Source organism: Protopterus annectens, chromosome 9.part0 (genome assembly GCF_019279795.1).
Source record: "Protopterus annectens isolate FY-2018-M chromosome 9.part0, PAN1.0, whole genome shotgun sequence".
Lineage (NCBI taxonomy): Eukaryota > Metazoa > Chordata > Ceratodontiformes > Protopteridae > Protopterus > Protopterus annectens.
The window spans coordinates 953,953,486-953,981,074 of record NC_056743.1 but is presented as its reverse complement, the minus strand read 5'-3'; the positions used below and the strand labels follow the sequence as shown (position 1 = coordinate 953,981,074).

General features: G+C 42.0%; 1 protein-coding gene across 1 annotated transcript in view; it reads right to left on the bottom strand.

The window, feature by feature from the left end:
- The window catches only part of KIF27 (kinesin family member 27), a 1,524,306-nt gene that overhangs the window by 1,166,612 nt on the left and 330,105 nt on the right, over positions 1-27,589 (bottom strand). The window contains exon 4 of the mRNA XM_044083686.1: positions 25,240-26,216. Coding sequence (XP_043939621.1) covers positions 25,240-26,216 — 977 coding nt within the window. The remainder of the gene's footprint in view (positions 1-25,239; positions 26,217-27,589) is intronic.

Below are 27,589 nucleotides of genomic sequence, written 5' to 3'. Positions count from 1 at the left end.
GATGAATCGGCTGAGGCACAGATTGAAGGGTGTCATGGAGTGGCGTCAGCACCATTGGCGACTGTGTAGATGCTCTTCAAAGAGAGGCAATCATCCTCTCCATCACTTCAAAAGTTTACACCAAGTTACTGCACTGAGTGATTGGCTCTGAGACTCAGTCAATGTAGAAGGACTTAACATCAAATAAGTCAGATGGATATATACTGGCACCTAGGTTGAAGTACTGCCTGAAACCATACAAAGAGGCTACAGGAAGTACCTCAGCTCAAAAACCTCTAATGTTAAAATATGGACAAGGGAAGAAACAAGAATGGGAAAGGATGGTCCAAGACTGATCTGCCCTTGAAACAGAGGGGGATGGGATGACACATACCTCAATCTGCATCTTCAAAAAGGCCCTCATCATGGGTTCCCAACTGTCATCTGAAGCACTCGTAAAGGACTTAAAATACCAGAGATAGAGATAAAGTTGATGGGGATCTGGAGATGAGCTGAAGTGGTTTCCTCTCTGACAAATTTTGACTTGAGCACTATTCCAGAGACTTATCTGAGATCACTAATGGATCTGAGGGCAGCGGTGATGAAGGGGGGGGGGGGCAAGCCCCCACCACCAGTGGACTGAGAAGCCACTTCCACTGGGATGGAATCTTATGGCTACATTTGGAGTATTTTTGAAGCTCTTCTCTTTTTCTTTGTCCATGTAAATAAAGTGATGTACTAATTCACAAATGCACACAACACGTGAAGAACACTACCAATATCTGTAAAAACTATCTCAGAACTCTAAAAAAATATTTAGCCTATATTGTGTATTGCAATAGATACATTTTTTTAAATAGAAAAACATGTTTGACCAGGAAATGCCAATAGGCCATACACCTTCATGACATGGCTACAAAACAAATTACTGAATAATCAAATAATATTAACAGCGATAAAATAAACATACATATACAAAACACACACACACATACATACATGCGTATACACATATATGTAAACATTCATCCATATAAAAAGAACATCTGAAAAAGGTAATCTGAAAAGATTTTGAGATTTAAGAAAGAAAAAAATTAGCCAAAATGTGAGGTGGAACACTTAGCTGCGCAAGATCTATCAGTACATGAAGGGGGCAAACAAGATCTGAGAAGAGTTGCTCACAAAGGGATTATAGGAGGGAAGAGTTTAAAAGAGTTTGAGCCTGGAGCACTGGTAATGCCAGAACAGATCCAAAAAGCAGCTTGATGACCTATCAGTCAGAACAGACCAACTTGAAAAGGATCATAGGCTAAAAGAATCCTGAATAAAATAAACATTTGCTTTTTAAAAGATTGTTCTTCATACGGGATGCATTTCAGCCTAAAAAGCATGAAGTACAAACTAAGTTGTTAATCACAGGCAGTACTTGCTATTTACAAAGGACTACTACAGGTATTCATCTTCATAAACTATCCTGTAAACTTATGACTCCATGCTGCAATAAATTCCAATTACTATAGAGGTAGAACTTACAGTCATACTGCAATGAAATGCAACCAGCCCTGCTCAAATAGGGCAAGTTGCACTTCTTCAGTTTAATGCAATTCTCAGTCATACAAAAACTGCATAACACTTGACTGTATTAAAATGTAATTGTCCGGCATATCAATTGCTGAGCAGTTTGAGACTGCTCATCTGTGTATTTTGCTACCCTGTGCAAGTAATCAAGATAACAGCACACATTGCATTCATGACCATGACCTCCCTATCCATTCCAACCCAGATCAATTGAGGAAGTAGGTATCAAACACACACACACACAGGCTTCCATTCATAATAACCAGTCATGCACATACAATCATACAAACCATTAAATCACCATCCCAATATTCACAAACACACACACACACACAAATGCACTAGTGCACAAGCACACTACACTTCACTACTTACATGGATCAGCAATTTAAAGAAGGTGAAGCTGCTCTGCTTCGCCCTGCTCAGATTCCCTACCCGAATATACAGGCACACAGAGTTAAACTGCTGCTTACCCTTGTGCATTTTTTGTACTGCTCTTCAGATATCTTGTGTAGTACAGTTGTCTACAAACCACTAAACTATCCAAGAATTTTTGTAGAGCACAGCAAGGGGATGTCCAAGGGACTAATTAGCATGGCCACGTCCACAGACAAGCACATTTACAAGTGGTTCTGAAAGGCCTTGCTTTACTAAGCAGTGAGATGTCTATGGATTCAGAGCCTCTTGAATAGTACAAAAAGCCTTTTATGCAACTCACAAGCTGTCTATGAATCCCAGGGTAGGCCTAGCCACTGCAGGTGCACCTTCCTGCATATTTCAAATGGGCAGTAAATTTTAGTGTAATATGACTTGTCCCTTAAATCTGATAAATGGACAGTGCAGCCCATCTGAAAATTTAATCTTAGAGATGATTAAGTTATGGACTTGTGACACTCTCAGCCTTAAGTAAAAGTAACAGATACTTAGCAGCACAACTCTTCCCTAAATGTCTATTTTAGCTATTTTCAGTGAGATATTCAAGCAAAAATAAAGCAGAAGGTAGATGACACTACTAATTCAAGAACAAAAGAGAATAACTTGAATATTAAAACAAGTCTGCAGATGATACTTTTAAATCAGACAAGCATAATTTCCATGTTATAAGACTCACATGTGAAACAGTAACTGTACAGGTACAGTGGCACAGGAGATAGTGTTATCACCTCACAGCAAGAGATTCCCTGGTTCAATTTTCGGCTGGGGTGCCATCTGTGCAGAGTATGCATGTTCTCCCTGTATTCATGTGGGTTTCCTCCAGGTGCTCTGGTTTCCTCCCACCTTCCAAAAACATGCAGTAGGTGGAGTGGACACACTAAATTGGCCATAGGTGCAAGTGTGTGGTATGTAAGAACTACAGTGGCAGGGCTAGCCACCTGCCAGTGTAAACCTTGGCTCTAGATGATTGTCACTGTTGAAGTGACACCCTGACCCCAAGTGCAAAAATGGGAAAAGGGGGTTGTGTATAGATGGATTTGAAACAGTAACTGTCAATAAAAACAAGCGAATCAGTAATCCATTTTTAATAAAAGTATGGTAAATCAGCATTTTATTTGTAAATATGAGACCTTGACTTTAACCAAATCATAAACAGGAATGATACCTACTGACTAATGCTACAGCTTTACAGGCATAAGAAATGATACAGTGCAACAGGAACATGGATTTTTCTAAAAATATTGCACTCCGTTGTCATTCTTGCAGCTGATGAGCAGAAGGGTCTATATCAAAACATCAAAGTATTAAAACTTCGAATGTTCTGATATCGAACACTATTCAATGAATGCTAAGAAAAGCGAAGCTGCAGAAGAGTGAATTCTTTCCTCGGGAAAGAATTCGGTTGGCCGTTTCTGTGGCTTCGCTATTCTTAGCATTCATTGAATAGTGTTCGATATCAGATTCTATTATATACCAGGCAGCCAGCTTCCAAAGCTTCAGGGCACATTCCCTGCACTAAAACTGTCAAGCAGCTGAAGCAGAGCTGACTAAAATACAGGTCTGGGTGCAAAGCCCTTCAGAACTTTCCTGCCATCAGAGAGAAGGTGGCTGAGTCCTGAAAGGACAATGCTAGCGTGACGCCCCTGCATTGGCCCAGTAATCAAGGAGCCTCAATCCTCATCACTGACAACAGTGAGGGAAGTACACAATGGGAGGGTTACAAGTGCACACACAGTAAAGTACAATTTCCCTTAAGAGCACACAGAGATCACAGTCAGTCTGGGGCTGGTTTCTCCCTCTTTCTCCAGATCCCCAATAAGACTCCCCACTGGCACATCTATAGGGTTAAGATCTCAGCCCAGTGGCCAATCTAAGACCTCCAGCACCCTCTCTGTCCAACCAATGCTTCATGTCCCTGCCCAAGTATCTGACACACACACAAACACACACATGGGGAAGGCTGGCACAGGTTTACTAGCTATGCCCCCTTTTGCCCAGACTATAAGGTAGTTATCACTTCCACCAGCCAGCTCTTTATCAGTTACTTTAGGGCCCTTACAAAGGATGTCCGATTCTACTGTGTAATGTTACTGTTATCCAAATGGTAGCTTTGACCAAGAGCAAGGCTATTTAGAAGTGGCCTGTACAGTGTCACCAAATACATATGCAAGTACTCTCAGAGCTTAAATATCTCTAAACAAACCAGCCTCAAAGTTGGGTTTAAATATATTTAATAAAAGAACAAGACAATACTCAATCAACACAGTTACGTCAGAGTTCAGAATCACAGGAATATTTTAAAACAACATTGCAGGACAGTCTCAAATAAATACAGAAAACATCTAAACTAATCTTTACTATATTTCTATCTATGTCTAAGAGAAAATAATGTAATGTAGTTGCTTACTATTAGCAAGGCAAGTGCAGATGATGATGATGAGTGGATACTCTTGCTAGGTCCAAGACAAGATACAAAATGCACAGTCTCTCTCTCAGAGAGTTCTTTAATATCAAACATTACTGCTGGGTCAGCTTGGATGACATCACTCTTTGTCACCTGTCTTCAGTTCCCAGGCTAACAGAAACTAACATCTCTGTGTTCAAAATACATATCTCTCAAATGTTTGCCAAGAACTGGAAGTCGTAATGCAATTAAATACTTTTACATTTTAGACCAAGTAATTACTTCTCTCCATGACAACAGAAAAACCTCTAGCTCCAGACATTGTGTCTGCTTCACTGAAACTGAGAGATAACACAATCGTAAAACAATTTCATCTTATTTTCTTGTAGTTTTGCAAGTTAACTCTGTATGTTCTAGCCTATACTATTAAAACTGCCAAGTTTTTGTTGAAACTGTTTTCCCCACCCCCACCCCTCATTTTCTGCCTTGTCTTCAGCTGATATAACTGGTTTTTATAGCTTGTGTGTTGCTTAACTCAAGGTTCCCTTAATTTGACCTGTTAATAACAGCCTGCATTTAAATTGGAACCTGTGTGCTGAGAGACAGCCTTACAAGACTATCTGCAAATATATAGAGCTGAGTATATTTTTCTGTATTATTCTGTATTATAGAGCTAAATTGTTGCTTCGATATCTGTTATCTTACTGTTCTGCAAATATACAGAGATCAGTATATATTTTTTGGTTTTATAATCTGCACTGTGATTCCTCACATCTCTGTTGAAACTGTCTTCCCCACCCCCCTCCCTGTTCTTGGTTGTAGTTTAAATTTGGTGGCTTTTGCAGTGTCCGCCCCACTGTAGATTTGATCTATGACACTCCCCCAGTCCCATCTCTTTACCGCATTCTACCTAATAAACCCTTTCAGCACTTGCTTTCAGTCCTTTTTAATTTAATTACATTTTTTCAAACTGTGTGTGGACTAATATTGCTACATACTCAAGTGTGCCAGCTTGCACTGCATGTGAATTGTTTTTACTACTGTTTTTGCTACTTTTCTGAAAAAAAAATTGTAAGCCTGTTTCTTACCTTTCCTGTAATTAGTGTTCCAGATACAGATTTGCTGTATCCAGGATTATTCGTAAGCTTCTGGGCCCCCAAGCCTTTCTGTGTTGGAGGGAAGCCTTCTAGCTTATCAGTGGGAGTGGTAAGCATTAGGTAACCTGTCTACCACATAAGGAGTGGTTCTGGCCCAGAATTTGTAGTTACTGGCCGTTTGGGCGGTCTTCCATCTCTCTCAACTTTCTGATTTGAAGGCCATTTGCACTTGTTTCTGTCCTGTAACTCCTGGGCCCATCTCATTTGGTCACTCAAAAATAAATAAATAATTTTATCTGCTTTTACTGTATTTGTGTTTCTTCCTACTTTATTTTGCTTTTGTGTCATCTTAAAAGTACTCAGTTGTATTTATTACTGCTTGGTGTAACTCATTCTAAGCCTTTTAGTTTAAGCACTTGGGCTTCAGACCAGTTGTTTTACATTAAGAAGGTTTGTGGTCTGCACTGTAGTGGCAGAACAGATAGCTTACATCCTTCTAAGTTGGGAACTGCTGATTGAGGGCTCAGTGTCTGTTATTCTAAAAGTGTATTAATTCTGGTGTAAGCACTTGGGCTTCAGGCAAGTTATTTTACATTAAGAGGGTTCGTGGTCTGCACTCTTGTGGGAGGAGAGGCTGGACTCTGCCCTTTTGAGCTGGGAATTTCTGGTTAAAGGCTTATAGTGCCTGCATATCTGAACTGCTTCCTACTGAAATTGGTACACCTTGTTTGCTGTAGCATAGACTAGATCCAGGCCTGCTGAATCTAGCTTTGTTTGTATAACTTGAGCACTAATCCAGGCATTCTTTAAAGTATTCAATCGTATTTATTACTGCTTGGTAGTAACTTGATTAAAGTCTAGCTATCATTCTAAGTCTTTTGGATTAAGCACTTTGGCTTCAGACCAGTTGTTTTACATTAGGAAGGTCTGTGGCCTGCACTGTGGTGGCAGGACAGGTAGCTTGCATCCTTCTAAGTTGGGAACTGCTAATTGAGGGCTCAGTGTCTGTTATTCTAAAAGTGTATTCATTCTGGTTTAAGCACTTGGGCTTCAGGACAGTTATTTTACATTAAGAAGGTTCGTGGTCTGCACTCTTGTGGGAGGAGAGGCCGGACTCTGCCCTTCTGAGCTGGGAATTTCTGGTTAAAGGCTTATAGTGCCTGCATATTTGAATTGTTCTTACTGAAATTGGTACACCTTGTTTGCTGTAGCATAGACTAGATCCAGGCATGCTGAATCTAGATTTGTTTGTATGCTTGTTGTTTGTTTGCTTGTTATTTCCCTGAAACGCTAATTCCACCTAAAACGCAGATTTTCAGCGCTTCTGTGGATCCCTAGTGATATCTGCATTGATTACTGTACTTATTTCCTTGCTTCAGTTGAAAGAAAGTTACTGTTTGTAGTTTTTGCATTTAAGTTACCTGTAACACATTACATTTAAGTTACCTGGCACTTGCTCACTAAAGCAATTATATAAGTCACCACTAAAAAATTAAAAGCACTACACCCTCACAAACTCCACTTGAGTACATTGTTCACCACTGGCCCTTTTTTTCAATTATAAAGGAATTCCCAATACTATTCTAGCATGTCCAAAGGTCAGTTGTCAATCTCCTCTCTGGTCCAGCTGGTGAATCTGGGAATCTTGAGGCAATGTTACAACTGCCTCATGCACACAGACAACCCTCTCCTCCTCCCAACAAATTCCAACACATGTGAGAGATGCAACCATATAGCCAATCTGGAGGCTAAGCTCTCTCAACTCAGTACTGGCGTAACCAGTCAGGAGGAGAAGGAAACCACACTCACTACAATTCCAGTCACACATAGACCTACCATGACAGCAAACCAAACACATAAACACACAAAAACATACTCGGAGGCTCTAAATAAAAATCTGCCTAAGCAGCAGAGACCTCCAAAGCAGACACCCAAGCAACCGCTACCCCAAAACAAAACACGTGCAACACATAGCTCACAAAGCCAGTGTGCCAAACAGTCACAGCCCTTAAGGCTAAACAACACACCTGATACACTTGTAATAGGTGACTCTATCGTCAGGCACACTGACGTCCCGCTCACCAGGCTGAACAAGGAGAAGGTCACGGTGAGCTGCCTGTCAGGCGCTAGGATCCGCCACATAACACAAGCACTCAGGTCACTCCAAGGCAAGTACAAATATGACTCAGTCATTGTCCATGCTAGGGTGAATGACCTGAGACGTACCTCCCTGGACTACATGAAAAGAGACATAGAGGAGCTCTGTGAGCATGTAGCCCAGGCCAGTATGACCCTGACGTTGAGTAGCATCTTACCCTCACCAAGAATGATGCCACAATATGAAGACAAGATGATCAATTTCAACAATTGGCTTAAGTATTGGTGTCATTCAAAGGGGATCCAATGCCTGTCAGCCTGGGATGACATGCTCGACAAGCCACGATGCTTCACTAGGGACGACTTGCACCTGTCACCCCTGGGCTTTCGGATATTGGCAAAGGCTCTTGCTACCCCCATAGTGCCTTTTTTAGGCAAGGCTCAAAAGAGAAACCCACCTCCATAGGTATCACAAGGGATAAGAAACTAAGAGTAATGCTACTCAACGCCAGAAGTCTAAACCTCAAGATGCACGTACTCAAAACTCTCCTTAGCATGGAGAACATCGATATCTGTGCAGTAACAGAAACCTGGTTCAAGGCTCCCGAGAGCACCCCAGCACTACCAGGTTATACCTCATACCATGCTTTTCAGCCCCAAAACTTGGACCGAACCACAAAAGGAGGGGGGTATCAATATTCACAAAGATACCCACACCTCCAGGTTGGTGGCACAGCACAAAGCATCAGAGACTATCCATGTGCAACTAACAGTGGGTAAAACTGCCTTCCAGTTTATAGCCTGCTACAGACCACCCTCCCAAACCCAGGAACCCCACTCGGCCTTCCTGAGAACACTGGAAAATATGAAGGTCTCTCCAAACACCATTATATTGGGCGACTTCAACTACCCAAACATAGACTGGGAGCATTACTCTAGCTCCAACACCCTAGCCAAAAGGTTCCTAGAATTTATAAACTCAAATGCTATGGAACAACTTGTTACCACTCCCACAAGAGGGGAAAACATACTGGACCTGATCATCACCAACATGGGGACTCTATGCTCCAGACCAGAAGTGTATCCCTCACTGGTAAGATCAGACCATAAACTAATCTCACTGGATATTCACATCCCGACCCCACCCCCTGTCCAGAAAACCACAGTGAAAAACTTCTCTAAAGCAAATTTCACACTCCTCAAAACCGAGGTGGAATCCTTCAAAGTCCCCAGGCCTGTGGAAAATACGGCCCAGACCACAGAATCCTTTATAAATGCATTCTATGAACACCTTCAGGAATGCATGGATCATGCAATCCCAAATAAAACCAAGACCCAATCCACCAAAGGCAGACGTCCTGTCTGGTGGACCCCAGCCATAAACAAACTATACAACAGAAGGAGGAAGTTACTACATGATACAGCAAAATCCCAAAAAGGGAAGGCATCTCTGATCAGTATTAGCAAAAAACTACGGGCACTCATAAAATCGTCTAAGGCCAGCTTCGAGAGAAAAATTGCACAGAACACTAAGGATAATCACAAGGCTTTCTTTAGTTATGTTAGGAACCTGGGTGGGAATTCCCAGATATGCTCAGAATTAGTCCAAAATGACAAAAAATACACCGAACCCACAGACATTGCCAACATCCTAGCTGACAGGTTCAGCGCAAACCACCCCCCCTCCCCACCAAAAGGGCAAATATCTATCCCAGCAGAGTGCTGCCCCCCTGACATCTCAGATGCTCAGGTAAGAGCCACCCTCTTCAAAGCAAAAAACACAGCATCAATGGGACCAGACGGTGTCCCGGGGCGGCGTCCTACATGAACTCCAAGAAGAGCTAAACCCAAACATAAAACTACTGTTCAATCTCAGCCTTACTACAGGATATGTACCCAAAGAGTGGCGTACAGCAACAGTGGTCCCTCTCCACAAAGGTGGTGCCTCAACGGATCCTGGAAACTATCGCCCCATAAGCTTGACTAGCTTGGTCTGCAAAGCTATGGAAAGGATCATCATGGACCTCATACATAAAGATATTGGGGACCTACAGACACTGCATCCTACCCAGTTCGGCTTTGTTAAGGGCAGATCCTGCCTCTTAAACCTGGTCGATTTATTTGAAACAGTCACCAAGGCCATTGACGAGGGGAAGATGGTCCACACAGCCTACCTGGACCTCGCAAAAGCCTTCGATACAATACCCCACTCGGGCATTATGGATAAGCTCACCAGCTTAAATATAAACCTCTATGTCACTAGATGGGTTGCAAACTGGCTCAAGGACAGAACCCACATGGTTAGAATTGCTGGAGCCATGTCAGACTCCAAACCAGTTACAAGTGGCGTCCCACAAGACTCAGTCCTGGGACCTCTCTTGTTCGGTATATATTTCTCGAAGGTACAGGCCAACACGGAAGGACTGTGGCTGACCAAGTTCGCAGATGACTGCACACTGGGCGCCATAATCGACTCTCCAGCCGACACAAGCATCCTCCAAAAGGGCCTCATAGAAACAGACAACTGGTGCCAGAGCCATGGCCTCAAGCGAAACGCCAAAAAGTGTATAGTCATCCCCTTTGGCAAAAACAAAGTGCCCACAAATTACCACATAGGCAGTAATCCATTAAGTACAGAAGAAGTAATTAGGGACCTGGGGACCCAAGTTGATAGCAATCTCTCATTTGACAACCACATGGCCAAAGTGGTTAGAAAAACATTTTATATAGCCCACGTAATCATGAAGGGATTCACATCTAGATCAGGGGAGGTCATCTTGCCTCTTTACTCATCCCTCATCAGGCCCATAGATCAGGGGAGGTCATCGTGCCTCTTTACTCATCCCTCATCAGGCCCATAATTGAGTACAATGCCCCTTTTGGGATGTACCTTACCAGACACCTGCAGCAACTGGAAAGACCCCAAAGTACCTCACCAAGAGGATCAAAGGGCTCAAACAGATGCCATATGCTGCCCTGTTAAAGAAACTCCAGCTCTACTCAGTGGCATACCGCCTGCTCAGAGGCGATCTGTGCCTGACGTATAAAGCCATGTCCAACCCGGAATTAATGGATATGCTGCACCTCAGAAAATCCAAATCCCATCGAGCTACGCGCTCGAGAGACTTGAACCTCAGCACTGAAATAAATAGGACATGCTGGAGGGACAAATTCATAACCCAGAGGCTCCCTTCACTCTGGAATAAAATCCCAGTCCAGGTTAGGCAGAGTCCCTCATTGACTCTCTTCAAGAGGAATCTTGATGAGTGGATGGGAGATCATAGGTTTACCCCGGGTATCACTTCTGTGTCACTGTTAGACAGAGGCACAGTATACTAACCTCGAAAAAGGGCATAGCAAAATTAATTTTAAATGAGTGGCGAAAGCCAAACACACTCTGGCTAGGCTTATAAATGCCCTAGGGCAGATAGCCTAGTATGAACCTATGAACCTAAAACATACATTTGCACAGGTATATAGTTTATATACATTTCTGTTCTTTTCCAGTAGGGTACACTGTGGACACATCATTGAAGCTCAGTACTGTACAGACCCTGTTCAACACATACTTCTGCATCAGTAGTTTAATACAAACACAGCATACAGTTCTCTTACATTTGTAAGACAAGCATATGAATCATGTTGATATTCACAAATGACATACGATTATTTACAAAATTCCAGATAGCTGGGCTGGCAGTGTCACAGCTAGGAACAAAAAAAAATAAAATAAATGCCCACATCCTGTTACAAAAAAACACAACAAAAAACATGGAGGATGGAGGGGAGGCTACTACAGCAGCGATCATTTGAACATCTAATGTTATAACAAGTTCAACTTACACAACTGTACTATATTCATTATATCAATCAGTGCTGCAGTAACTTTAGCTATATGGGTAGATTACAGTAGCTAATTACATTTGGGAGTTATAAGGAGAAGACTCCAGAAGTCCCTGGAGAATGGTCCTAGCAAAATTTGGCTTGGACCTACTGAAGGAATCAAGCTTATAATGCTGCAAATGTACGTACAGAAGACCAAATAGCTTCTAAAATAATACTTGAATCCAAGCAATTCCAAAAAGCCACAGATGAGGCAAGGGCCCTGGCACAGTGGGGTCTTAACCCTGCCTACAATAGTTTCATTATGGTGAGTATAACAAAAGGTAATAAATAGCCTTAGACAACTATTTGGATATAGTCTGTTTTGACATAGGTTGTCCTTTCTTTTTACCTTCACAAGAAATGAACAACTGATAAGAAGATCTGAAAGATTTTGTTCTGTCAGGATACTGCCCAAGTTGTCTGTGAACATCCAAGGTATGTAGTATACTTTTCCCCTCTTAGATTCAAAATAAAATGAGGAGATGGATACTTTGGTTTAAAGTAAACTTGGATACCACTTTAGGCATAAAAGGAGGACTAGTTCTCAAAGAAACCCTGTCCCTAAGGAAAATGAGACAGAGTTGACTCGCCATAAAAGCTTGCAACTCAGGTACCCTTCTTGCAGAGGTCAGAGCAATCAGTAAAATTGTTTTCCATGTTAAGAACCTCAAGTCAGCCAGATTAGCTAGTTCAAATGGAGAAAGTATTATCTTCTCTAATACAAGATTAAGATCCCAAGGAGGGGGCACCGTTTTTCTTGGAGGTCTCTTATGCAAAACCTTTTTCAAGAACATTTTGACATGAGACTGCATTCAAATAGGAGGATCCATGGGCAGACATGCTGAAATGGCTGATAAATGAACCCTGACAGAAGAATAAGAAAGGCCATAGGATATTAACTCACACAAATGTTGCAAAATTAGGGAACAACTAATTCTGAATGGGTGCTGGTTATGTTTTTGGCATCAATTAGAAAACTTTTTCCATTTGCCAATATATGACTTTCTAGTAGCAGGCTTTCTTGTCTCCATTAGTACCCACTGCACATTTGCAGTAAACATGTGCCTAAAGGGAATTAAGACCCTATCATCCAGGTGGTCAACTGAAGATGACTGATGTCAGGGTGTATCAAACACCCTGCTCTTGTGCGAGTAGATCCAGTCTATGAGGCAGCTTGGGGGTAAATGCCTCTATCATTTTCCAAAATAAAGGAAAACCATGGTTTTCTGGCCCAGAAGGGAGTCACCAATGATCTTGGGAAATTCCGTCTGAATCTTTAGAAGTACCCGGATATTGGTGTAAAGGGTGAAAAAACGAACAGGAACATTCCTGTCCAAAGGGAAAAAAAAGGCATATATTTTCCAGGACTTCTTGCACAGAATCCTGGAACAGAATCTTGGCAAAAAGGTCTGCTTGAGGAACTCTCCACAGATGGATCAAATCTTTGAAGACCCACCCCCAATCTAGCTGCCATTTGTGAGGGTCTGCCTGGTCCTTCTCAGTTTGTCTGCCACACAGTTTTAATTGACAGAATGCAGGATGCCTGTATAGAAAGACTGTGCTGTAAAGCTATGTAACAAGCTAACATGTCTAGTCTGCAAGGGGAGTATGACCTAGTTCCTCCTTGCTTGTTGATGAACCACATGACTGTGATATTGTCTGCAACCACTTGCAGAGGTCCTGGGGACCAAAGATGGTTCAGAGAGTTGAAAACCTTGATCAGGGCAAGCACCTTCTTGATTTATGTGCTTGCATCTGTACTTGGTGTCCCACACCTCCTGCACTTTTATCCCTCCTGAAACTGCTAACCAAGCAAAGTGCAAAGCATCTCTGGTGATAGATTTGTAGCAAGTTGGGAGAATGGGAGACCTAGATTTAAGGATATCTGTTGTCTCCACCAAAAGATGTCTCTTCTGACAAACCCCAGCACTGGGATTTGGAAAGATATAGAATGTTGATATTGGGACGAAAGAGATTTCAGGTACCACTGTGTCTTTCTCATGTGGATTCTTGTCAAGACTATCATGAGAATCATAGGTGCCATGAAACCTAAAATCCTAAGGTACTCCCTCTCAGTGATAGAAGTCTGAGTGGAAAACCTTAAAAATTGATCTAAATAAAGATGTATTTTTTTCCTGTGGAAGAAAAGCTCTTTGAAATGAGGTGTCTAGCTGACATTCCAGGAACACAATCCTGTGTGAGTGAGTCAAGAAAGACTTTTGAGTGTCGTCTTGGATCGCCAGCTTGTGTAAAAGATCTTTCACCCAACAGAGAGATTCCCAACACTTTGAAAAAGATGTTGCAAAGATAAGCATGATGTCTAAATATTTAAAAATGTGGATATGCTGTAGCCTGTAATGAGCTACAACTGGAGCTAAACACATTGTGAACACTCTTGGTGCAGTGGATAGTTCAAAGGGTAAGAGTTCCAAATGGACAGATGACGGGTGGGGTCTGACTGGAGAGATGAAAGGTGGGGTCTGATTGAAGAGATGAAGGAGGGGTCCCAATGTAGAGATGAATGGGGGGTCCAAATGGAGAGAAGAAGGGAGGTCTGAATGGAGAGATGAAGGGATCCGAATGGCGAGAGGATAGGGGTCCGAATGAAGAGATGAAAAGTCAGCAAGCAAAGGAGAGTAGTAGTGCTAAAATTGAATTAATCCACAAGTCTTGGTGAGTACCTTCACGAGGTGGACCCTGTTTTTCACAAAATCTCACCAAGGTGACATTGATATATAGACTGTATTTGTATAGCACATATCATGGACAGAAGTAGGTCAAAAGCTAAAAAAGACAGCTGGGTGCACAAGACCCAGGATAAAAAAGTGCCCAACCTTGGTAGGCACACTGGTGCCAGGGCTGGAAAAAATGACAGTGTAGAATCCTCAAAATATGGAAACATTCTTACAATGGGGCCAGGCCAGGCCCAGGGGGAGGATGGCCCTCCTGTTATAGAAGGAAGTAGCAGTCCACAGAAATCACAAAACTTGACTGGCCAAAGAAGAGTCATAAAGACGACAGAGTGGACTATTGAGGATAAGAAAGAACTTATGTTTTGTAACTTTTATGCAAAAAACCCAGAATTTCCAGACACAAGATATACAAAAAGAATTGAGATAAGTTAGAGGAAAGAAAAATACTTCCACAAGAAAAACTGTCAGAAGCTTCAAATAAATATTTGGGGTCATTACTACAACAGATTTTTGAAACACAGTATATAGATCAAGAAACTTTGATCTGTTTGGAAAAAGAAGCATCTGAAGAAGTACAAAAATGTAAATAAAACCTAGATACTTTTGCAAAGCATAAAAAAGAAATATGGACATGGGAAAGAAAGAGAAATGTGATATGTTGCAATATTTATGCAAAGGCAAAAGCCAAATGAATCAACGAAAAGAAGGTAGGCCGAAAGATATTCTAAGAGAATACAAGGAAAGGCATCCAGATATGGAAAATTTTACAATAAATAAAATATCACAAAGAGGGAATGCAGAAAAGAAGATTAGTAAAATAGAAGTTAAAAAAATAGAAGTTGAAGTTATGGAATGCCTGCAAAGGGAAGGATTTGATGCAGGTCACATCACAGCATGATGGAATGAGTCCCCAAAGTAAGGAGAAACAGGAAGAATAGGAGACATCTGAAGAAGAAATATGGACATGGAAAAGAAAAAGAGATTTAATACGGCCTAATATCTATGCAAAGGATAAAGTAAAACTAATCAATACAAAAAGAGCAGCATCAAAGATACTTGAAGAGAAATACAGGCAAAGGCATCTGGATATGGAAAATGTTATAATACAAAAAATAAGAAGACAAAGAGGAAAAGGAGATCAGTAATGAAGAACTTAAAGAAATAGAAAGTGAGGTCATGAAGTACCTCCAAAGTGAAGGACTGAGTGCAGAAAATCTAATTCAGAAAGCACCACAACAGGACAGAGCAATGGAACTCCAAATTAAGGGAAACCAGTAGAATGGGAAGCAATTGGTCAGGTGCCATTTGAAGATATTTTAGAGCCTTCGACAGAAAACCAGTATAAACATCCACTTGAAACTGGACAGCAAAGGAAGGAACAGGAAACTGGTGAAACTCTGATGCAGTTAATGTTGAGGAGTGATAGGTCAGTGAGTTCTCATATGACAGAGCAATGGATGGCACAGGATGAAATTGAACAGAATGTGCCACAGGAAGATGCAACAAAATTTTCTATATTATGCCCACAGGGAATGGAAAACAAATAAATGTGCCCTCAGTCTAGAAGAAACTGAGCTAAGAGAAGAGTTGCTTGGCTTAATAAAAATGGATAGACATATTAAGATCAATGAAAGAAACAGACTGCAGAAGGTCAATAAAACCTCAAAAGTTAGAAGTTTGATAAAACAAATGAACACAGTAATTAGGACTGTCCATAGAGATTCATGCAATATAACAGAAGTAAACAGGATATATCACTGTGCAGCTAAATTAATAACTGATAAAGTTCTACCACAAGAACACAGGGTAGTGAAGGAGAGAAAGGGGATAAACTAAATACCATCATGTAAGTACTGAATAGAAAAAACTATAAAGCAACTAAGATAAGAAGTGTCACTATTAGAAGAGTATAGAAGGAAGAGATCAATAAAAAATATGCAGAAAGATAGATGTGATAAAAGCAATACGCAGTATTAGTATCTTTCAGCACAGGCAGAAAAACTTAGAAGATACATAGACAAGTATAAAGAAAAAGTACAAAAGAAGCAATTTATTGATGACCCAAAAAAGTTTTATCGAGAATTGGGAAATAAAGTAAAAGGAATTGAAAGATCATCAAAAAAAGAAGAAGAAATAGATAAATTTTGGAGAAGTATCTGTGAAGATCATGTGGAACATAACAAAGATGCTAACTGGATATAAGAAGTAAAAGAAAGAATAAGAAGTTTAAAGGTACAGGATATGAAATGGGATGAAGTAACAACAAGAGAGAGTGAAACAAACTTAAGAAAAGTCTCTAATTGGAAAACCCCAGGCCAAGATGCATGAAGATTTAGCCATGAGTAAGATTTATATGCACACCCTGAACAACTGGCTAACAACAGGAAAAACAATGCTCCTACTTAAGAGTGAACTTGGAAGCTACCTTAAGAATTATAGACCAATAACTTGCCTTCCGATGACGTATAAACTATTCACTGGAACTGATGCTGACAGAGTTTATAGTCATTTAGAAGAAAACTCAATTACGTCAGTAGAACAAAAGGACAATAAAAGAAAATCATATGGAACAAAGGATCATTTGCTGTTAAATAAAGTCATAGTAGAGAACTGTAAAAAGGGGAATAATCTAAGTATGGCATGGATTGACTATAAAAAAGCATTTGATAGTTCCCACATTCATGGATCGGTGCTTAAAAATGTATAAGATACATCCTACACTGATCGACTACATTACAGTGACCATGAAACAGTGGCAGACCACTCTGCAATTAAGCCATGATAAAGGGCAACTTATTATTCCAGGGATAAAAATTCAAAGGGGAATATCCCAGGGTGACAGAGACTCTCTTGTCACCGCTGCTACTCTGCCTTGCCCTTAACTCAAGCTGACTACTTAACAGCTTAGATCATAGCTATAATTTGGTTCCTAGAAAACAACAAAGTGCAAAAACTTCTCATCTTCTCTTTGTGGATGATTTGAAACTGTACAGCTCATCAGATGAGGAACTGAAAGCACAACTGCAAGTTGTCAAAACCTTTTCAGATGATATAAAAATGTCATTTGGTCTCGATAAATGTGGAAAAAAAGAAGTTATGTCTTCATAGGTTCATAGGTAGGTACTAGGCTATCGGCCCTGGGGCCTATACAAGCCCAGCCAAAAAGGTACCCTGGCTTTTGCCACCCTTGTCTTACCATAGCGTTCCATCTGTGTTGTTGATCTTCTTTCATTCATCACTGATGGGCTCGGAACCAAGTCAGCCTAATACCAAGCTCGCTCCAGCCAAAAATTCTCGAGCTAAGCTTCTACCCACAATGCCCTTCTCCCCATTACCTCAGATCAAGTTTTCCCATGTTATACAAGTAAAGCAGAGGGCATTACTGCGTAAATGCCCTAAGACACCACTTGGACACAAAGTATCCCCCAGGAGCCTTTGGTGGGGGAAGGGTGGGAAGTGATGAATGAAAGAAGATCAACAACACAGATGGAACGTTATGGTAAGACATAACTTCTTTATCTGATGTTGTTAATATTCTTTGCATTCATCACTGTTGGGACAGAATCGCCAGCTACCTTGAGATTCTTGCGTGGCCCTTATGGAGGAACATTCCTGAGTACCACTGAGAACAAAGGCAGCTCTCCCTCTGGAGACCACATCCAATTTGTAATGATTGATAAACGTGGGGGGTTTAGCCCAAGTGGCTGCTGTGCAAATGTCATCCATAGAAGCCCTGGAGTGAAAGGCTACAGATGTTCCATAGTCCAGTAGAATGGGCTTTAATATTCTGTGGCATAGGTTCTTTTGCAAATCAATAAGTGAACTGTATGCAGTCTCTTAGTCATTTTGATAAAGTGACCTTTGAGACAAAATTCCCCATTCTAGGCCCAGAAAAGGAAATTAAATGTTGGTCAGTCTTACGCATTGTTTTGGTCCTGTCTAAATAAAATCTCAATTGCCTGTGTACATCCACGGAATGTAGGCAGTATTCTCCATTATTAGAAAAATACTGGTAGGTCAACAGACTGATGGAAAAATTAGAAACAACTTTGGGGAGAAAAGATGGGTTCATCCAGAGTGATACTCTATCCTTGTGGAAGATTAGATAGGGTCTTTTGGTGCACAATGCCTGCAACTCCAAAATTCGTCTGGCTGACATGATGGCTACCAAGAAGAGAGATTTCCATGACAAGAATTTGAGGTCACATTTTGCTGCAGGTTCAAAGGGGTGGGGGGGTTGAGTCAAAGACTGGAGAACTAACGTGAGGTTCCATGGCTCTATAGGCTGTCTGATTGGAGGGCTAATGTGAAAAACTCCTTTGAGAAAAGTGTTACATAAACACAGTGATATGAGAGGGGTACCAGCCAGCCCATTATGATAATCTGAAATCGCCGCCAGGTGTACTCGTATGGTAGAGGCTGCAGCTCTATCTTCAAAAAACTTAGATATTGTAAAACCACTGTGACTGCACCCAAATACAGATCTAGCATTTTTTCCTCTGAACAAATAGAGAACCCTTTCCATTTATCCTGATATAGTCTTCTGGTGGATGGTTTATGAGAGGCCAGAATAACGTCACAAACAGGTGAGGTGAGGCCATCCTGCCTTGCAACTAACGTAAATGGAGAAACCAAGCCGTCAGCTTGGGACTGGATAGATTTGGGTGACTCAACCCTTGGGGGTGAGAAATCAAGTCTGGAAGAGGGTCCAGAATCCATGGTGGATATAACAGATGAGGCCGAAGGAAGGGGAACCAAACTTGTTGAGGCAAAAAGGGGGCTATGAGGATCAGTTTGCATTTCAACCGAATAGCTTTCTTTATGAATTGTGGAATCAGGGGAATGGGGGAACAGGCATAAAGAAGTCCCATGGGCCAAACGTGAATCAGACCATCCCTCGGTGACTCCCCCTTTGGGAGGAATAGGGCAAAATGGCTGCTGCATTTGTTGTTTGATGGGGAGGTGAAGAGGTCACAGCAAGGCTGGCCCCAACAGCTGAAAATTTCTGCCGCTACTTCGGGATTGCGAAACCCCTCATGGGGCAAGAGAATACATCTGCTCAACTGGTCTGCAATCACGTCAGTGCTCCCTGGGATATGCGTTGATATCAGAAAGCGGTTGGAAGTTATCGCCCACTGCCAAATTCTCACGGCCTCTCAACACATGGGGTAGGACTTGTTTCCTCCTTGCTTGTTGATATACCAGACTACTGAGATACTTTCTGACTGAATTGCAATTGTTCCAGAAGGAAAAACTGGTTGGAATGCTTGCAACGCTAACACCACCGCTCTCAGTTCTAGAACGCTGATTTACAGGTTGGCCTCCAAAGTGGACCATGCGCCTTGAACTGACTTTCCCTGGAAATGGCCCCCCCCCACCCTATTAGGGAAACATCCATGGTCACAATGGTCTTGGGCTGAGAGGACTGGAATGGGCAGCTCCAAAGGTCTGTGTCTGGCCCCATCCACCAAAGAAGGTCCCGCTTGCAAGAGTTGGTTATCTGAATCTGAAAACATAGAGGGTGATGGTTCGGGAACCACTGAGAGAGAAGAAGCCACTGGAGAATTCTCATGTGCTTGCAAGAGGCACTACTGGTATGGAAGCTGCCAGAGCTCCTAGGACCTGAAGAACCTCTTTCACTGAGACTTTGTTTTGACAGAGTATCACCCAGAGCTGAAGCCTCAATCTCTGGAGTCTGTGAGCTGGGAGTGACACCAGACAGGATCAGGTATCGAAGACTGCTCCGATGAATTCTATCTGCTGGACCGGAGTGAGGTTGGATTTCTCTCATTTCACAGTTATCCCCAAAATTTCTGCCAGAGAAAGGGTGTATTTTGCAGGGCTGTTACCAAAAGATGTTTGGTCAGGGTGGTAAGGAGCCAATCATCTAAATATGGAAACACCCGGAATCCTTATAGTCTCAAGTGAGCTGTAACCACTGCCATGCACTTTGTGAACACTCTGGAGGCTGTAGAGAGTCCGAACGGCAGGGCACAAAACTGGTAATGATAGGCTCCTAGCCAGAAGCAAAGCACACCTGAAGCGTTTGTCCATTTTGATGTGGTAATACACATCTCGGAGATCTATCAAGCACATCCAATCGCCCTCTCTTAGAAAAGGGAGAATGGACTGCACCGTGACCATCTGGAATTTGGTTTAGGCAACAGACTTGTTCAAACTGCTGAGATCCAGAATGGGTCTCCAGTCCCCTGTCTTTTTTGGCACCAAAAAGAATCTTGAGTAAAATCCGGATCCGCATTGTTCTGGTGGGACTAGTTGGATGACTTTTTTTTTGATACAGCTTTTTTTATTTCTGAAGCTGTTTCTTCCCTTTGACTGGGTGGAATGTCAGGAAGTTTTGGATAAGTGATGAGGGGAATGGTGTCTGGTAATAATATTTTGCACCCAATGATCGGTGGTAATACAGTGCCAGGCAGCTTGGTGCAGAGAGAAATGACCCCTGACTGCTTCCAGATTAAAGCAATCAAGCCGCTCTTCAGGAGCACTGATAAGGCTGCCCAGAGAAGGAGTCTCTGGGGCCTTGGTTATGTGGAACCCCTCTGCCTCGATAGGGGCGTCTTCCAGAATTGTTACCCCCTCTGCCCCTGGGGGTATTTTCACAACATGTGGCACGGAAAGGTCCCGGAGATTTTTTGTGCCAAATCTTTCCACTCCTCTGGTTCCTGGAAAAGGAATGTTGAGGATTGTAAAAACATAGACCTATGGCAGACAGGGTCTTACTGTCCAGCTCACACCTGGCCAGAGTGTCCTTTACCTTGGAACCAAACAGGGAAGATGATTCAATGGGAACATTCAGAAAGAAAGACTTGAAGGGATCTGTGAGGTCACAAATGCGCAACCAGGTATGACTTCTCATAACTATGCCTGAACCCGCAGCTCTAACCGCCCCTTCAGTTGCATGTGAAAGCAACCTCATGGATGAGTTGGAGAGCGATTCCAGGGTTGAGAGCTGTGAGGCAACTTTGTCCCTTACCTCGTCAGACACCTGTCCTTCGAGTGTTCCAGAAAGTTTGGAGATCAAGTCTCTTTGGAATCTTGTAAAATGTGCCAAGTAGTTCAGGGACCATATGGCAAAGGTCGCTGATGCAAAGACTTGCTTCCCCAATCTGTCCACTGCCCGGGACTCTCTGTTGGGCAGGTGGAGAGTAGGAATCTCTTCAGCTAGATCGTTTTTCGTGGCCGCTGCCACCACCATAGGATCAACTGGTAAACCTCTGAACCAATGGGGGTTTTCCTCGGGTGGAGAAAGTATCTTCTCAGGTCGCTGAGGGATTGCCTCAATAGAATCAGCATTCTGCCAGGTGCACTGCACCATGAACTGAACCAGCTCGTCTGCAGGCTGGATCACCCAAGAGGTACATGGCTGGGCACAGAAAGCTTGCAGGAACACGGACTCCTCAAAAGAAGGATTAGTGGGCTTCCAGTCACCCCTCTGTTTCAGCATTTCAAGGATGTCTCCAAAGGAGACATCATCATGGGGTGACCATAGGGACCCTTCACCATCATCGAAATCCATGTCCTCTGTTAAAGACTCCTCAAGCGAGTCTACGTGCTTCCTCTTGCATGATCTCTTCTGTGGGGGCTCCTCAGTGGGGGCTTCTGAGGAGGACTCAGAAGAGTGGGTACCCCATACAGGGGGTTCCTGCGGCTTCCCCGCCTGGTGTCCCGGGGAGGTGGCCTGTGGCATCTGTAGCTCATGGGGAGAAATCTGGGGATCTGACATCAGCAGAATGCTTCCAGAAGCAAGTGGCCTCTCCACTGCATGGAAAGCAGGTCCACCTGAAGAGGGATGGGAGCCCGGAACTGAGAAGGGCAACCTTGGAACTGGGGTGACACCCTGCTCCGCTGAACCCGTTCCTGAGGATGGCACCTCAAGCAAGATCAGTGCAGACAAAGCTCCTGGCACCGAGGATGGATTCGAAAAAACACTCGGAACAGTGGCATGAATTGAAGTGCCTGCAGCCCAATCACGGGGTTGAGGAAGGACTGGTTCAGCAGGAACTGAGGACCAAAGGGACAGTCCCAGAGCCTCAGTGAGGTCCACTACAGGTGCCGAGATGGGGGGGGGGTTCTGAAAAAGATGTCAGAGCAAGAAGCTTTGGAACCTGAATGGTCAATGGAAGAGAATAGGATGAAGTCTGCTAAGTCAACCCAAGTCCTGCAGGAGGATGGGTCCTGGAAGGCATGGGTATCCCCCTGGCTGTCAACAGCTGATCCACAAGACACACCATATCAAGTTCTGAAAGGCTCCTGGTGGATCTGGTGGATACTCCTGATGTCAGTCAGGTCGATCTAGGAATGGTCTATACATTTGGCCTAGAAACGGGTCTATGGACGAGGATTATTGGGTCTGTGGTATGGAATCTACTAGCACTGATGTCTCAAGTTTGGAGACAGAAAGCAGTGGGGTCAAATCCATTCTTGCCAGGGCAGTAAAGGAGCTCAGTGCTGATGGGACACTTGGAGCCGATACGGGAGGTTCAATCATCACTGCAGAGATAGGCATCAAAGGCATGCACTGTGCCAAAGCAGCACCCGGTGCTGAAGTCGTAGTAGACGAGGTGAGGTCTATAGTCAGTGCCAGAGACAGTATCAGAGCTGAAGCTGGTACCAATATAGTAACAGTCTTAGAATCTTAGAACCTGGAGCAGACAAGGTTGGTGCCAAGAAGGCAGACTTATGCTCCGAAGACAGTTTTTGCATTTTAGGTTTCACAGATTTACCCTGATCACCCAAGGGTGAGAGGGAACTGAATGGGGCTTTTTCTTATCCTTCATAGGAGGGACTGAGACCTTCGTCGCCGAAAGAGCCTCTGAAAAGGGCGACTTCAGTAGGCCCTTCAGTATTAACTTACTCTTGCACTCGTTCAGAGTGCACTGGCTGAAACTTTGACAAATCACACTGGAATATTGCACCAAAAGATGAGGCACCCCAATGCAATAAACACAATCATTGTGAGAGTCACTATTCAGAAGTTTACCGTTACATGAAGTACAATGCTTGAAATCCGATGTACCCTTAACAGACATCATGAAAAGCTAAACGCAACAATCAAAGACTTCAGAGAAAAATGTATATTCTACTTTCTCTATGTCAAAACTTAAATACACACAGTATCTATCAAAGGAGTAAAAATCACACCACTAGACAGAAAAAGGAAGGAGAGAAGAAATACCAGCGATGGTATTCAAGGAATACCACAAGGGTAAAGACAGAAGGCCGTACCACCAATGGTACTTAAAAGGTTTCACAGATTTACCCTGATCACCTGAGGGTGAAGAGGGAAAGTACAGTTGTGTACACTTACCATAAATGTAGATGTTCGAGTGTATTCACTGTTGCAGTCATTACATTTGGGTTATCTGCTTGCAGGTAGCCCTCAGTTGGCCTGATTAACAAAGTCTTGGGTCCTGCGTCGGTTGCTGTCCCTTCTTCCATGACTCAAATATTTTATGAGTGATTTCTTCATTTTCGTCAGGTTGTAGCAGTTTGAAACAGCATTTTTATGTGTTTTCTAGAGAGACCCAAGACATTCTTTTGAAAAGAATAAATCCAGTACCTTAAGTCTTCTTAGTTTTGTTGCTTGATTAAATTCATCACAGCGTTCACACTCCTCCAGATTATGGCAAGGGTCTACACAAAGTAAGGATTGTATGTGGAAGAGTTTGAGTGTTATTTGCCCTACCACATACACAGTTGCTAACCAGTTTTGTTGACATACTTCAGTCTAAGAATGGAATCAAAAGAAATAAAGTCATGAGAAAAATGAAACAGAGTTAACTGAAATGTTAAGAGGAACTTGGGTAAAGCTGAAACAATGAAGGGTATGGTAAGGCAATCTTGCACCACCTTTTTCAGAAGACTTAATCATGAGGCCTGCAGTGGTTCTTCATAGGTAATAACCCACTACTTGGAAAAATTCAGCTTATGGAAAAATGGACACAGAAAAAAATGTTAAATGCATTATAATTCACCCACTGTTATAGCAACCATCCTTGAAGAAGATAAAGATAACCATAGAAGTAATATCTAATTATGTTGCTTTATGCAGTATTTAGTACAGTTTAGGTTTATGGCCTAGTTTAAGGTTTTTGCTCAGAGTAAAGGTATAAATCATGCTTATGATGGAGAATATGCTCTGCTTCTGCTCAGTAATTTATTTGTGATGCATTCTGTGTTTAGGGATGAGGCTTATTACCACCTCTGTATTCAAAAGGTATGATAAGCAGATAACAAATCAATCGGATGGGACAGTTATCATTGCCCACTGGCATGACAAGATAACACTGTTTGGCTGTTAAGCAACCAAAGAGCAAAAACTGACATTCTAAATGCCTAAATGTTGATGATCTTCAATTTCTCTAGTGCAATGTAGATCTTCCTCGAAGTCAGTTTCTGCTATGTAATACAGATCTACCACTCATAAGTTTGCAATGAATATGGCTCTGCTCAATGTACTAAGCCTTTGCATTATGGTTAGATGTAACAATTTCTTATGAAATTTCTGACTTTTCCAACACAACAGCACAGTGGGATGTGCTGTTGTGTTTTAAATGTACAATAAGCTAAGTTTTATTACACAGTTATAAAGATTTGCTGTTACTGGAAAATACTCAATTCAAACTAAAATCATCATTTGCATTCTGAAGCTTTCGTGATAATGTGGTAAACTTTTGTTGCTATTCCACGACAAAGGAAATTAGTACATCCAACATCACCCACCTAAAACAAACCACAGAAAAACACCATCAAAGGAAACCATTCAGCATTTTCTTCACTTTCACAGCTCTCCCTCTTTTGACACTTACTGTATTAGAAATTTAGAGCTTATTTTGTAAAGATAATTTAAAATATTCAATCACAATACAGTAACAATTTCTTTAAACAAGTTGACATTTTTGTATTAAATAAATTTAGAACTTGTTTTATAGATCTAATTTAAAATATTCACTCGGCATCTAGCAATGGTTATAGTAAACAAAATAAAATAAAATTTTCACAGGAAAGTCACAGAAATGTTATTAAGAAAAATACAGGTGCAGTACAGTACCTGGCATTTCCTGAGTTCTCTTTTAAGCTGTAATATTGTACGGTGACTGTGCTCCTCTTCAGTGTTTCCAACCCCACTGTCAGCTCCAGGTGTCTCCATGATTTCACCCTTCATTTCCTCAGCCATATCAAGCCAGTCCTGCAGTCGATGCTGTTGGCTTTTTGTCAGACTGACAGTGTTCCTCATATCTGTCAGGAACCTAAATGCCTCATGGGTACAATTCCTGTAGTGAAAACACTCCAACTGAACCTGGCCAAGCTGCTCCTCAAGACTCAGGATGCGTTCCTTTTCTTGACTCAGCAAGTCTTGTGAAGCTTGACTTGCATTTGCTACTATGGCAGCTTGGCGAGACAGCAAAGCCTCACGCAATGTTTTGATTTCAAGTTCCATTTCATCAATCCTATCCCAGTCTGGATTATAGTTGACAATAGGTTTGTTCCTGATATTTCTTGCCCTGTTTGCATACTTAAGAGAGTTCAAGGATTCATCAAAGTCTGATGAAGAAGGACTTACACAAGTTATCATAACAGTCTTGGCATTTCCTCCAAGAGAATCCTTTAATATGCGAGTAATTTTAGCATCCCTATATGGAATGTGTCCATTTTTCTTCTTTTGATCCCCAAGGGCACTGATAACATTGCCAAGGGCAAGCAAACCACTGTTAATCTGTATAGATTCTTTGAACCGTTCTCCAGTATTACCTGTTTTTGTAACTCTTTCTGACCCTGCCAGGTCAACAAAATGGAACTTTGAGCATATTTGCTGGACTGCTCTGTTAGAGACCTTTATGCCTACTTCAGCTTCACCAGTCTGTTTTGGCCTTTGCTGGATTACACTGATTGTGAAAACAGCATGAGATCGACTTGAGTGTTCATTCATTTGAGTAGCACCTGTGTGACGTGCTGCATTTCCTGCTTCCAGAAGACTCATCACTTCATCAGCTGTCTCCACCTGGCATTCCTTGGAACCAACAATAACTTCACAAAAAATGAAAGAAAGGTAGAAATGAATATTAACATTCAAACACCGCTAATATATTTGCTATGTGTATAGTGCTAAGGATTAAATCATTTTTGGAGGTCATTAGAGCCTTAAATAGGGAACATGACCATTCCCAAATTCAGACATTCCCTTCTTTGACAGATTATGACATACATGTAAAAGGAGGAAGGAACAGCTTTTTAAAACAATGTCCACAACAGTACACCTTTATAATAAAAGCTCTTGCAGCAAGTACCACGGTAAGAATTTATGACCAGTTAAGTGATAGTCTGATGACAGATCTTCAGAAATACAATGGCAATACACAGCATTTGACATCTGAAAGCTAGTATAAAAACAACACATATGTTGCCTCTAGTTCTTCTCTAACAGCAGACAGGATAGTTAATGGAAAATATAGCAAGAAAAGAAATCTTAAATCCAGCTGAACTAGAGCAGAGAGAGAGAGAGAGATCCATCATATACGTGCAATTTAGTGCATTAGCAGTAACCACAAAACTGAATGAAGTGAAGCTGATGATGCTTCCTGTGACAGTCTCTCTCTTTCTCTCTCTTGCAAATATCTGCTTTTATGAGTGCCTTATATACATCACCTTTCTAGGAAACACAGCTACTTGTACATGGTTCAAACATTCTTCAATAAAACAGTGCATTAACTAACCTAACAAAACTCCTAAGACTGGCAAGTTTTCTCCTACTTTTTCTATAAGCTTAGAACTACTTCATAGAAAGTACAGTTCTATAAGTAAACTTACCATAGCAGTAGATGGTTGACTAGATCAAGCTGCAGTGGCTAAGTTACATGGGATGTCTTGCCAAGAACTGGACCAGATAGCCTGCTTCCAAAGCTTTAGCATGCCTCTCAGGAGCCACAGCCACTGCACAGCTTGAGAAGCAGTATAAAATCAGTGGCTGGAACACCAAAGCTTCAAAGATTTCTTGCCTCAGAAGAGGGAGGCTAAAGACCTGCCAGATAGGAACAGTTATAATAAAAATCCCACACCCTGGCAGAAAAGTAGCAAAAAATGAGGAGGATGGAGGCAGGGAGGGTGCTGCTTTTGCAATGGTGATATATTCAAACAACTACTGTTATATTAATTTAATTTACACAACTGTACTATGCTCATTAAATCACTGATGCAGAAGCCTAAGCTATATGGGATGAACACCAGAGCTTAGAAAGAAAGGGAGGAGGAAGAGGAATCAGAGACCAGGAGCCCTTAAAAAATAGTCTCAGCAAAGCTTGCTCTGGACCTAGAGAAGGAATTTTGCTTGCAGTGTTTGGTAAAGGTGTTTACAAATGACCATGTTGTTGCCTCTTGTATATGTCTAGAATCAACTCCTTACC